General features: G+C 32.6%; 1 protein-coding gene across 7 annotated transcripts in view; it reads left to right on the forward strand.

The window, feature by feature from the left end:
• The window catches only part of LOC145292949 (nucleosome assembly protein 1-like 1), a 140,334-nt gene that overhangs the window by 96,480 nt on the left and 28,881 nt on the right, over window positions 1–14,973 (forward strand). For 4 of the 7 annotated variants that reach the window (XM_080139143.1, XM_080139146.1, XM_080139147.1 and 1 more), the window contains exons 3-6: window positions 244–385; window positions 3,873–3,953; window positions 6,034–6,109; window positions 14,155–14,228. In XM_080139143.1, coding sequence (XP_079995269.1) covers window positions 244–385; window positions 3,873–3,953; window positions 6,034–6,109; window positions 14,155–14,228 — 373 coding nt within the window. The remainder of the gene's footprint in view (window positions 1–243; window positions 386–3,872; window positions 3,954–6,033; window positions 6,110–14,154; window positions 14,229–14,973) is intronic. The other 3 variants (XM_080139144.1, XM_080139149.1, XM_080139148.1) reach the window with 1 other exon arrangement.

Raw genomic sequence — 14,973 nt, forward strand, 5'->3', positions numbered from 1 at the left:
AAATCTTTGATGATGGTCTGTGTGACTATTTCTAAACCTACTATCTACATCACCTTGAAAATATGTATAAAAAATATTGTACAACTCAATTCTGGTGTAAAAAATAAAATATTGTGTTTTTTTTTTTTTTGTTTTTTGTTTTTTTACCACACTGTATATAGATAGGTAAATGAGAGATGAGCGACTTATTATTTTACTGTCTAATTTACATATGTTTTCATGGTGCATTCTTATTTTTGTTAGCTTACCAAAGTCTGTACAAAGAAGAGTGAAGGCTCTAAAGAGATTACAATTGGAAGCCACCAAAGTAGAAGCAAAATTTTATGAAGAACTGCACAAATTAGAGTGCAAGTTTGCAGAAAGATACGCACCTTTTTATAACAAGGTAAGTCGTTTGACTGCTAATTAAACTTTAATGTAACGAAGGAAAGGAAAAAGAAACTTGAGACTGGAAAGAAATGAAAACGTTACCGTTCACTGAATATTTGTCATCAATCTTTAACAGTCTCTGCTAAAAATTAGGCATCGCCAGGATACTGTTATTTAGGTTAGGATTTCCAAAACAGTTAAATTCTTGTTAAACTGGAATGTAATGATGGGAGAATGGGAGAAGGGGTTAAGGTTATGATGGGAGGGAGGTTAGGGTTAGAATTGTGATGAGAGTGTTAGGGTTATGATGGGAGGTTAGAGTTAGGGTTATGATGGAAGTGGGGGTGACGGCTATAATGGAAGAGGGTAGGGTTATGATGGGAGGAAGGTGGTTAACTTATGAAAATGCTAGCACAAGACCATTTCCCTGCTGATTGCAACATGGTCATCTTCAAATTCAATGTCAACAAATTTCTTAACTATTCTGTACTTTCACCTAACAATTTAATAAACAAAAGATACTGCAAAAACTTGAATTTAACTTAAAACTCTTCTAAAAAATAGTATGGTAAGTAAAATGCACAAGTACCTTTTTATTTTGGTCTCATCCTTTTTAATCCTGTGTGGGTTGAAGATGTTGATTTTTAACACATTTTTAAAAATTATTGAATTTTTTAGCATATATTTTTATTATGTTTGCCAATTGTCAGCTATGTGCAACTTCATTAGCTAAATGTTTTGCCACCTGCTGGTGGTTTATGTAACTTGCCATAATACACCGCCGAAACAGTTCATATTTTACATAGGCACCGATTTTCTGTGATGAATCATCCCAGCTAATAATTACATGTTGGTCCATCTCCATCATTTTTCCAAATTCTCTCATAAGGTCCTTTATCTCTTAGCTAACAATCATTCCATCTCACGATCCTTTATCCCCGAGTGGCTTTTTGCCTTGATAAATAGTAATCCTTCGGAAAAGAAAAGAAAAAGTGTTGAGTATGTGACATCAAAAGCTCTGGCAATCCCTACCAAAAATTAGATGTCACCATGGTACCATTTTCAAGATTATTGTTTCTATCACAAACAAGATTGTGTGCCTCTAGAATATGAGGAAAGAGGGTATTCGCACATTAGATGGATTCAGGGTCATCCATCATGACCTTGAATAAAAACGTGAAATCTTTTAAAAGAAGTCAACAAAATATGTAGTCTTTGTTTTTGGTTAAGTAAGGGCTGGAGTAACTTTTATTAATAGTTTTGAAAAATCTTTAAACTGAAATCAAGATCAGACTCCTTGCATATCTACACACTTATCTCTAAATTAGATAGGTGTATATATTTATAAATATCGTATCTAAAGGATTCACTCCTAAACTAATTAATCGATCACTATGAATTTGAAACACAGCTGCTTGGTGTAACGGGTCATAATGCCGGCTATATTTAGTTTAATGTAAGGGGAGTTAAAAGAGGGTTAAAGCCTGTCATTAAAACTTAGATACCTCTTATTTTGTAAACTTATAATAATAGCCATTCAACCTAAATAATAAATATTCTTCAAATTTAAATTTCTTTGAAGCATTTTTTAGATGGCATAACATAGGCACAATCTCTTAATTTGAAAAGTCAAATATTTCTGGTTTGCATTAAATTTAATCCATAAAAATTAGACTTCAATTAAACAAGATTCCTTGAATTTCAATTACTTCTTGAGACTGCTTAAGCTTAAGCCTTAAATTATCGAAAATTCTTAGAATCAAAATCGTGTGATGGATATTGATCAAAATTGGAATATGGTTTAGTAGCACTTATATATTGATTTTAATCTTCATAATGGAACATAAAAATGGTACAAAAATGTTCTGTTCGTGAAATTAATTTTACGCCTCATGTGACGGGTGTTCTTCCAGTTTAACAATATTTCCAACATGTGCAGCATCAGGGTATAACCTTAAACTATGTTCATTATTGGGACTCCAAATTGGAACTTTCTGTTGAAAACAACTCTTTTATTACTCTTGAATTCATCCTGACCCTGAACGGATGTATCTGTTGGGATTTTATTTATATGTTAAACAGAATCTAGTTTACACACACTACCAAATATCTGTCCGTTCATCCTTTCGCATTTTTCTCAATAACCACGCCACCTTGGATTTTTTAAAAAAAATTTGCACAAGCATTACTCATGGTGAAAGTAAATTTTTGCCAGAACGTATTTTCCAGGATAACTCTGGTTGCCCCCCCCACCCCTCTCCGAGGGTTTTTATAGGGGTAAAATTGCTCCAAATCATTCATCTGTTCATTTGTTTGCACTTTTCACAATAACTATGATTTGAATTTTTTTTTAATTTTGCACAAACATTAGTCATGGTGAAAGTAAATTTTTCACTCGTGGAGTGGGACCTCACATGCTCAGCTTGTTGTACACAATGTGATTTTAGCATAACCAAACATAACCAGGGTAGACATACCAGAGTGAGTTTAATCTCACTGTTATTTGACACAAGTAGCATAAAATAAAAAAAATGGCAAGCATCTGTGTACACAAATTTTTATTGACATTGCGCTTTTAGCTATTTTTCTCAGAATTGTTAATTGTGCTAATACAAATCAGAAATATTTGAATTTTCAGATAGGAAGTTGTGGCCATATAATGCCCGCTAAAACCCTTTTAAAATGACCCAAAGAAACTGAAATTTGAAGAATCAATTGATGTCTGATACCTATTGATAAAATTTCAAAAAAATCAGTGGTATCTGAATTTTTATTACGGCTTTAGCCCCATTTTAACTCTCTTTGCATAAAACTACATTAAACTAAATATAGCCGGTATTATGACCCATTATGCCTAGCAGCTGTGTTCCAAAATTTATAGGAATTGGTTAATTAGTTTAGGAGTGAATCCTGTACATAGAAATATACAAACAGATATGAATAGAGATATGTGCATAAATATTCAAGGAGGAGAGTCTGAGCTCGATTTAAGTTTAAAGATTTTTCAAAACCATTATGATTGTTACTTTTGCCCTTACTCAAAAAAAAAAAAACAAACAAAAAAAACAACAACAAAAAACAACAACAAAAAAAAACAACAACAAAAACAAACAAAGGATACATATTTTGGGAACTTTTTTAAAAGATTTCATGTTTTATTCAAGGTCATCATGGATGACCCTGAATCCATGCTCTGTGCAAATACCCTCTTTCCTCATTTTCTAGGAGTCCAGTTAACAATTCCAATAGCGTTTCTAATACACATTTGCAAAAACAAAGGAGTGTAACTCGTTCAAATTATACAATATTAATCGAAAAGAAGGAACAGATGACAACTGATAGTTATATTTTTCCCAAAGTTAATTTTATTAGAACTGCTTTGTCTAAGTTATCACACAAAATTTACAGAACAAAGATCTTTTAAAACAGAATAGAAATTAACATTTTTTAATGTATTTTTAAACAATAAATATTTTTACACTTTCTTTTATTTTTATCTTCAGAGAAAAGATATCATAAATGCAAATATAGAACCCACAGATGAAGATTGTGAATGGTCAACCGATGAAGAACAGGAACTTGCGGTGAGTCCATTTAAAATCACATATGTAAAACCATGTCAGTTAGATCATCATAGTTAGACATATCAAATATTTATTTCTGATTAGCCAATCAATCATGGGAACTATTATCCTGTGTTTTATACAATTTTTAAAAAAATTTAATAAAATATTTTCAGCCAGATACTTATTTCAGTTGCAGATACTTCTGGAGATTCATCATTATTTTTCATTTGTTGCCTATATATTTTAATCACACAAAATACATATTAAAATATTTTCTATACAAAAAATGTAAAAAATTACAATCGATTTTATCAATTACATATTCTATCCCCCAGATATTTATTTCAGTGACAGAGAAAAAAAGAGAAACATAGAAAAAGGGGTAGATACAGTTGTCAGAAAGCAAATAATTTGAGATTTTGTTTCTTTAATGATGTTTGTATATTTTTGAGATGAGGTTTGATAATTATTTTCTGTATTATTTTGATTGTTTGGTGTATTGTTCTCATCTTGGTTGTTTTTTCCGCAACGTTTCAGCTGATGTAACCTTCGAATGTCTTCAGGTGCATCCACACTGGCTGAAATATAACTTTAAATATCTATTTTTATACTAAAGTTGTGTCTATCAAAGTTTGTTTCTCTAAGGCAGATTACTTATGTAATTTAATCACGTAAAATACATGCTAAAATATTCCGCAGTTGTGGGATTAAGTTATGTTTGGATAAAACATCCATTCTGAGTTTTCTAAGTAGATGCAATTTGTAATTAACTCACCAAGTGATCCATCTTTTATATAGTTTCCATCACTCTCATCCCCTCTTGCTGTATGTTTTTAAATATTTATTATTTTATATACGCTACTTATCACTTTTTCTTCCGTTACTCTCTCTATATTAACAGTTGAAGATACAAAAAAGGCAAAGAATAAAAAGGCTAGAATAGTTCATTATAAACAAAAGGTTAATATCATCACAAATAGTAATACTATTTAACCCATAATAAAGTAGATATAACGATTAGAAAGATACTGATTTTGGATTTTGCCATTATTTAAATAAATAGACATTTTAACCCATTAAAAACAGGCAAAAGTTATAGTCTACTGTCTTTGAATGAGTGCTTTATGCCAAATTGATGATTGAATATGGTTAAATTTGTGCTCATTTTTACATTAAATACTAATTCCTATTAATCCCTAATTGGGTATCGAATGGATACAATAATATTTAGTTTGCTGCATCTTATCACTACAAAAGTCCATACAAAATTTCAGCTAGATCGGCCCACTGGTTTCCAAGAAAACACAAATCCAAAGAGTCCTAGGTTTGGCTTCAGAAGGAGTGCTACAACTTTGTACTCTTCTCTCACTGACCACCCCCTACCCATGACCTGAACCTGCTGGACTACTTCATTTGGTCATACGTTGAAGACATTACCAACATGACATCCCACAACATCAAAGCCAGCCTTTTGCTGCCATCCACTGAGAATTCGCTGTGCTCCTGCCGGTGGATGTGGAAAAGGCATGCTCCCAACTCCGAACACATATCGAGGCGGTGATTGAGACTGAAGATGGCTATATTGAATAGATGTCAACTCTACTATATAATCAAGTTACCTGAATTTATTTTTTTAATAAAAGTTTTAAAATAAAGCTGTAATGTAGTTTTCTTTAGGGCATTTTTATCCTTCCACACCCTGTAGTTTCTGAGAAAACTTCCAAAATAAATGTTATATATTATGATGACTAATCCCTATTAATCCCTATTAATCCCTAACCGGGCATTAAATGGTTACCATAACATTTAGTTTGTAGCACCTTATCATAACAAAGGTCTATACAAAATTTCAGCCAGGTCAGCTCAGTAGTTTCTGAGAAAAAGTGGAATGAACAGACAAACAAACATATAGATTAAGAGAAATATAGAAATTTAACTGGCCTTGCAAACTCGTTTTTTCTTTATTCAAACAATTTAAGTCGACCAACGGGTCACTTTTTTTCTATTCTTAATTGAAATGGCAAATGTTGACACAATTCACTCAATTCAAAGATTTTAACGTTTGTTCAATTTTTATTTATTTTTTATTTTATTTTAGGAAGGACTTAGCAAAGCAAGTATTGTGGAGAAAAAGAAAAGACCAGCAGAAACTAAAGAACCGGAAGTTGAAGATGGTAATCCCCCATCCATTATTCCAATGTTTAAAAAATTAAACTCTTCTATTTAATTTGAAAATTTAGAAACCCGAACTATATTATACAATTTTTTATTAAATGAGTAAAATCAAATTTGTTTTTCTAGGACTTTCGTTGTTAAAACAACTTTTTTTTCATAGACTTTTTCTGTTAAAACAACGTTTTTGGTTTGTTTCTTTTTTCTTGCGACTTTCGTTTATAAACAACGTCTTTTGTTTGTTTTGTTTTTTCTTTGTACTTTTGTTGTTAAAACAACTTTTGGCGGACCTGTAGCAGTGTCAGAAAACGCCATTAAAAATATGTGATAAAAAATTGAATAATTCAACCTCCTATCTTTCGAAGCTTATAACTACTTGAAAAATGTAATTCAAACCCTAATTGTTTTTTTAATTAAAGGAGCAAAGACCAAATTTTTAAAAAGTAACAGGTTTAATAGCAAATTATGCAGCATTTGTTTTTTTTAAATCGGTTTTCTTTAAAAAAGATTTAAAGAAAATCAACAAATTTTAACTTATATATATGTATATATAAATTCCAAAAAATCACTTACCTATTCAATGGTACTTCCATTTTCCATTGTTAAGAATTTATCCATATTTATATTTTATATTCCATGTCCTTTTTAAATAAAATACTTTTTTAAGCGAGTATAAAAAAATACTGCGACTTCAGCTCGTCACAAATGGAAAAAAGGGGAGATAACTGTCTCCCTTTCTTAAAGTTATGAACTATGGTGGCCTGTAAGCGACAGAATTAATGACTTTTTCTATTCTGGCTGTAAATAAAAGTTAGTAAATATGGGCCACCATAGGTGAAAAATAATCCCATTTCACTTATCAGTTTTTGCCAATAAAAAAAACAGTTGACCGATTTTTGATTTTTTTTTATTCTTTTAAAGAAATGCATGAGTTTTTGATTTAATATATTTTATTTCTTCTTTATGGAGTGAATTTTTTTTTTTTAAAATATCTAAAAAATAAAAACATTGAATGAAATAGAAAAAATTGTTGTAATTCTACGAAATTTTCTGAACAATATAACAAGATTATAAGGTTTCACTTAAAAAAAACAAAAAAAATTCAATGTGGTTTTAAAAAAAAAGCTTTTAAACTTTAGATTTTACATGTAAATTTGCAAATAACTGCTCTCTTTTTTGCTTTAAATTAGCTTATTTTATTTATTGATCTTTATCTTCAATTTGTGATATATAAATTTGAGGTGAGAAAATTAGTTATTTTCATTTTAATAAACATTTCAAAATGGGGGGGGGTAAATTAAAAAAAAACGCTTGTCTAGAATATTATATTCGGTTTATTGAAAAGAGCATAAAATTTCACATTGAACCTAAAAATATCTTAAAAATTAACTCAATAGAAAAATTTTGATAGATTTTTAAATTTAAAAAATTGAAAAAAATTTAACTCATAAAATTCAATTGATTTCATTACGTAAAAAATGGCTGCATGAACGCGCGCAGGCACTTTGTAAATACTGTTTTTTTGAATAAAAAATAATATTTCTATTATTTTTTCAAACAACTTTAATAGTTTATTTTGGAAGTATATTCCATAAAGAAAATAAACAACCCACTTTAAAAAGAGAAATTACGAGTTTTTTATATTTTATTTGCAGTTTTGTCTTAGGGGTGTCAAAAATTCCCCCAAAATTCTGATACACCAAGCGTACCTGTATGAGAGTGCCTCACCTACTAAAAATCCGTTTCTTGTTCACTTTTTTTTTTTTTTTTTCACTTTTACAGACGATTATCATAGATTACAAACATAATTATCATATTAGCAAAAAAAGAAAAAAAAAATTGATTAAAAATAAATTTACTGAGTTTTAAGAAAGGGAGGTTCACTTTCGTTGTACTACTTTTCTTTTTTCTTTTTTACATAGGAATCACCACTTATCAAGGCACAGAAACTACTCGAGGATAAGGGTTAAGAGTGTACAGTAGTCAATTGGACAATATAGTAATTGTTAGTATCGGAAATTCGGTAAATTTGTTAACTTAAGTGGAACTGCTCATAAGTGGAACTGCTCATAAGTGGAACTGCTCACCAAGAACTTGTTTACGTTGGACTTGAAGACAATCGGATTGTAATCAGCTGGACAGCAGGAAAACAGAAGACAATTCCACAGGCGTGCAGTTCTAAGAAAGAAGCTTTGTTCATGGAATCTACGTTTAGGTTTAGGCACAGATAAAGAGTGGGGGAATTATTGATGGTGTTTTCAGCTAGACGAGTGTTTCTTGTGAAAGTTTCACGAGGGGGGACTATAGATTGAAGCTCAGTCGAGCACTTGCCATGAAAATAATGATAAAGCAGAGACAAACTCGCAACATCTCTTCTGTGAGATAGAGGTTGCAGGGAAGAGAAAAGGACATCTCCTACGAGGCTACAAAGTCTATTTTGAACTCTATCAAGGCAGGACAAGTCCTTTCTAGCAGCTCCTGCCCAGATGTGGCAACAGTATTCCATCCTTGGACGTACCTGGCTCTTATATAGATTGAGAATTGCATCAGCAGTGAGATATCTACCAGATCGATAGAAGAATCCCACCATTTTCCCAATGACCTTGGCAACAGATTTGATGTACATGTTCCATTTCAGATCAGGAGTAAAGGTCAAGCCCAGAAGCTTGTCAATACCGGCATGTCACGTAACCGGTGAGATTTTCTGTGTGCACATAGTTATTGTGTCTATGTAACTTTGATAATTAATAAAAATAAAAAATAAATGACATTTTTTAAAAAGACGGTCTACTAGTCCTGTATTAAAAGACGATTAAAATGTATTTCGGGATCAGTAGGGGACATTCTTATTTATTTTTTATTGATTTTTTTTTTACTGTTTGTTATAAGAAAATTTAAGGAAATATCACCGTGACTACTCACGTTACACGTCGGTCAAAAGATGTACAGTAAGTTAGGGAGCAAATAAGTAGAATGTTATAAATGAGAAAGTGAACCCCCCTCTTTAAAAGTCAATAAATTTATTTTTTTTATCAAATGATTCTATGCTGATATAATAGTTAAGTCAGTAATTTATAATAATCGTCAGAAAAAGTTTAAAAAAAAAAAAAAGGGGGTGAAAAAAGAAACACATTATTAGTGGGGGGGGGGCATTCTCGTACAGGTCCATCCACATTTTTGTTGTTTTTTTTTCATTTGACTTTCGTTGTTAAAATAATTTTTTTTTTTTTTACTTTCGCTGTTAAAACAACTTTTACATTTTCTTTCTCCGTGATGAGCTGACTCCTCAGAGTTAATACCACCAGCAAAATGAGGAGAAAAAATTCAAATCTTCTTTGAGAAAGTTGTTTTAACAACAAAAGTCTAAAAAAAAAAGGTAAACCAACGCACATACATACACAATGCCATGCTGCCAAATATTCATATACATATATTATTTATATGTATATATTTTTCGCACTGTGAACATATGGACTTACACATGACTACTAACTACTTTCTTTACTAAACATAAATTTCCATAAACGAGCACTTACTATTTGAAATTATTTTTATATGTTTATAAAATTTTAGGTATAAAAATATGTTGCTTAAATTTTCATTTACAAAACTCTGTTTATATTTTAATTAGCATTTACTAACTGGTGACCCTTCTATTCTATAAATGTTTCATTTATTTCCATTTTTACATGCATTCACCGATCTATATATGTACCCCTTACTCCATAAATGATATCTAGTGGGTGACATCACCAAGTTCAGCTGTTCTGAGTCCTGGTTGGTCACTTGGTATTTGGTGGTTACTCTGACAAAAGCTCTGGATGTTGAAAGGTCCTCGTCCGACAAGCTATCACTCCCTATGTTGTATAAGATCAAGAGAGCAGATCGTCGAGCACCAGTCACCAAAGCCTGTATTGCTGCCGTGCAAAGGTCATTTCAAACCAAAAGAAGAAAGAATAACATGACAATGACTGGTCTTTTTGGATAAAGTAACAATAATTATTTGTTGAAAGATGATACAATTCTGATCATTCACAAGTCTCTGACTTAATATCCATGCATGGATGGCGCCAGTGGCATAGCAAATATTTTTGCCACCCAAAGCAGTCGTAAGATTTGCCTCTCCCATCCCTCCAGCTCCCGCTGGCTGTTCATAACCTGTTAACCTTCAAAATTCCAGAAAGTCTTCCAAATATTTATTTTCATAGAACTACAATCAAGAATCTAATTTTAGACTGCTGTTATTAGTTCCAGACTTTCATCTTATTACCGTTCTCTTATACATATACAGTCGTCATCAAAGGAAACCAAAGATTTTTCTAAACAAAAACGTATGAGTCAAATCATAAAAAAAATTGTTAAATTAATTTTATTGGCTATTCATACTGGATACACAAACAAAGGAAACCAAAGATCTTTCTAAACAATACCGTCCCCTGGCACGTGCTGCCTGGGATGGATCGTCTCTCTTGCTCCCCTCCCTTTGCTACACCACTTCTGGACAGCGCTATTGACAATCTGGGCATTTTTTCAGGTTTTGCAATCTGGACCCTAAGTCAAGGGTCAGTCTCTTAACAGTGTAGATTTAACGAGTGAGCAGAGCTGAGTTCACAAAGCTCACTATGCTTTGTCTTTTTTTTTTTTTTACATAGGCATCACCACATTATCAAGGCCAAGAGGCCACTCAAGGATAAGGGTTAAAGAGTGTACAGTAATCATTAGTAATGAAAATTTGGTAAATTTGATAAATTATATGGAACGGCTCATCAAGAACTTATTTACGTTAGACTTGAACATAACCATATTGTAGTCAGCCGGAAAGCAGGAAAACGGAAGACAATTCCACAGGCATGCAGTTCTAAGAAAGAAGCTTTGTTCATGGAATCTACGTTTAGGTTTAGGCACAGATAAAGAGTGGGGAATTATTGATAGTGTTTACAGCTAGATGAGTGTTTCTTGTGAAAGTTTGGCGAGGGGGGACCATAGATTGAAGCTCAGTTGAACACTTTCCATAACTAGAGCGGCATAATTCCACCTGCTCCCAATAAGGTTTAATTCATAATTCTCAATAATACATTGTTTTCTAAAGTTGCCAACAATAATCACAATTCTCAATTTTGTGAGATATCGACATGCAAGGCCATGAATGGTCAATGGATCTTTAAGTCCACCCTTCTTTTCTTCTTCATGAGACTCCAATCTCTCACTGTTACTCTTTTTTCTTTTTCTTTTTTTAATTACATTTTCACCCCAAACAATGCACATTGCCACTTTGATGTAGGGGGCTACTATTAGGGACATAAGCTACAGGGGTACTATCTGGGGAGTGTGGCAGCAAGATGTCGGTTCATGTTACACTTGAACTTCTGCATGTCAGTACAATTGGGGAAGCAGGAACCTGGAAGGGAATTCCAAAGTCTAGCGGTTCTGGAAAAGAAACTACTGAAGTAGAAGGCTCTCTTACATGTAGGGATCTCAATTGTGAAGGGGTGGGATTTTGCTGCTTATCAAGTTTGTCAGGGGTATTTACGTCGAGGGGGTACATGTGCTTGCAGTTCGTCAGGGGTGAGGCCCTCTTACCTTTGAGGCAAGTTTCTAAAATCACAATTGCATTTTCTAAATTTGCGTTAGCCACAATCCTTTTTTATTGAATTCATTATCAAAATTTTAACCTCAAGGAAGAGTCTTTTGGCAAGTAATCAATTATCAACCCCGTTTTATCCTCCACCTGTTAATATACTCCTTCCTCAAACACCCAGTCTCAGCCTCTCTTGTTAAAGGAAACTACAACAACAACGGTTAAGAAAAGATCACTCCAAACAGACTTTCTTTCATCTATAGACAAGGCGAGATAACTCTTTCATCTATAGACAAGGCGAGATACCTCAAATTAACAGCTACAAGTGGTCCTTCTGTTTATTTGTTTTATTCCATTAGTTTTGATAAACAATATTATCAATTGGCACATTTTTTAAAATGTGCCATATTTCTTGTATGTTTATAAAGTTATTTAATATTAAGTTTTTTACTGTGTATTCGTTTTGATTTTTGGCAAAAGTTATCTCTGTTTTATGGCTTGCAAAAGACAGACGGTTGCAACCACTTACTTATGTGGAAACAACAACATGCCTGGATAAATGCCACTTACTTTTTTTATCAACATGCCGACTGATTTTATTTTCCAAGTCCTCAGAAAAAAATGAAATTAACAGGGCTCTATTTTCTTTATCAGATTCCATTTTCTTTTTATTGCCCAAAATAACTCAAAGAAGAGAAATCAATCATTTTTCTTTCTTTCCTTTATTTTCTGCCTTTTTTCTTTTTTTTTTTTTTTCACTGTCTGACCTTTGTCTCTGTGGCATATCAACCCTTTTCATCTGAAAACATTGTCAAATATCTTTCATTTTGTTCCTTAGTTATAACATAACTTTTATATCCAATTTATATTAAATTTTTGTGTGGTTTTTGGTAATAATCAAACATGCTATTATCATCCAAAATGGTCCTACCAAACCACAAACTCTTCCCTTGGGCAACAGTGGTAACGCTTTTCTAGTCAGTAATGACTAGGGCTAAGACAACAGCATATTCTTTTCATTGTTTTGACTTTCGAGTGTGTATCCGTTGATAGATATCTTATATGCTTCTATATAGAGTGATGTGGTTCTCAGTTGATTAACTGTGTCGGATATATACTCAAGAGTCAAAACAATGAAAAGAATATGCTGTTGTCATAGGCCTAGTAATGACAAAAATTCTTTGAATTTATTTGATTCACTTTTAACTTTTGATATAACACCAGTACCAGTTCCCTCCTGTGCTCCAACTGAGATAATAAAACTTCTGGGCAACCTCACAATCTAATCCCTAAAAATAGCAATGCCATATTGATTAATTGTAAATAGATTATTGCTCTTGATATTTTTAACCAAAAATTATGATTGTTTAATTTTGTTTTATGGAATCAGTCCAGGCAAGGCGTGAAGCCACTTGATGTAATGAGTTATTTACCTTACTCTTGAAATGACCAAAGCTGTAGGTAGGAGGAAAACTATCACCAAGAGAATTTTCAACAAGCTATATTATAATGAGGTATCAACACAATGAATTGATGGAGACCACTAGACTAATGAATCAAATGAGCAAAGGATGTAGGGGATAGCTCATACAATTCTGAAGAACACATGCCATAACAGTATTCATAGAAAAGACTGAGACTAGCAACATCAGATCTGTGAGTGAGAGGTTGCAGAGAAAAGGAAATGATGGGGGCCAATCAAATTACAGATACGTTTCTGCACCGTATCAACAACCTTCAAATGGGACAGGTATTCACAAGTCCAAATATGACGACAGTACTGCATACATAGTCTGATAGTAGGGTTGTAAAGATAGAAAATAACCTCAGCTATGAGAAAGTGTTTGAGAACCGACTTTACAAGAAGCAGAAAAGGCAATGGACTTAATATATGAACTCTAAACAAGATTTGATTAGAAAGAAAAACTAACTAAAAGACTGAGTGACTGAAATAGTCTTTCAATTTTTCCATTTTATATCCTTAACTATTCCTCTCTCACACTTTTTGAAATACAATTTTCATCACTAAATATCACTTCTATAACAATATGCTCAATATTTTTTATCATTGAAAATACAGGAAAAATAGTTGTTGTTAGTCTCAGTCTTGTTTGTAAATAATAATTTTGGCATGTGGTCTTGAGAATTATTTGATCTATTCCCCACTTCCTTTGTTCCAGCTCGTTTGACTCATTGGTCTAATAGTTGTCATCAATGTACCTCATTGTAAAAAGCTTCCTATTCCAGTAGCTTGTTTCCCAAAACTGCAGGTTAGTGAAATTCTCTTTCTGCTGACTGTTTTCCTCCTACTTATAGCCCTGGTCTTTTCAAAACTAAGGCCAATAGAGATCTCCTGTCTTTGCAATTGTCTTTTGTTCTTGTTAGCTTCTTAATCTAATGGCTTTACACTTTGAAGTGATTTTTATTTAAAAAAAATGGTATTTTAAAAATTCTTCATTTCTATTTCAGAAGATACCAAAGGTATTCCTCACTTCTGGCTGACGGTCTTTAAGAATGCTGATTTGCTTTCAGAAATGATCCAGGTAGCTTTCTCCTTACTCTATATCATTTTGAAAACTATTTCAAAGTATAGTTTTACAATCTCAAAATCTCATGTGACAGGTTGTCTCTCATCGGGTGACCAGTCATTAGTGTCTTGGTTATTAATGTCCTAGGAATTTAGTGTACCTTTTCATTTGTGTAATGTCTGTTTTGTTGAGGTTTTGACTCGACCTTAGGACAGAACAGTGATACCCCAGCCTAAAATAAAAAAGTTCATACAAACCACCACTGTTTTGCTAAGGGTAAAAAATATGAAAGGAAACTATAGAATAAGAGACAATGAAGGAGTTTCATTCAATATTCAAAAGCAACTTTATTTGTCATCTTCGTTAGTAGCATGTATATGAGAGAAATGGATTAGTAGGAGAGTTCAGTGTTTGTGCGCACTTGTATTTATAGTAGTCGTGAAAAGAGTTCCCGATGTGGAGATGAAAATTAGACATTAGTCAGGACTGTTGAAGGAGAAAGAAAGAGAAAGATATTCAGTGTATACATCGTTGGAGTATGCATCCGATAGTAGAGACGGGATAAAGGGTTAGTGTCTCATGGTAGGAAAGAGTATGTGTGTGAAGCGCACGTGGAAGCAAGTTTTGATGATGTTGGCTTGTGATACTCATATTAGTCTGGGGCCAAAGACCTAGGTGAATGTCTCCTGCCAGCAAAAATCAGGGAGAAAGAGAGTGAAAGGGAGAACATTCTCAGTTTTACCTTTTATACACTCGGTCA

Source organism: Euprymna scolopes, chromosome 14 (genome assembly GCF_053919585.1).
Source record: "Euprymna scolopes isolate OS-2025 chromosome 14, ASM5391958v1, whole genome shotgun sequence".
NCBI classification, from domain to species: Eukaryota; Metazoa; Mollusca; class Cephalopoda; order Sepiida; family Sepiolidae; genus Euprymna; species Euprymna scolopes.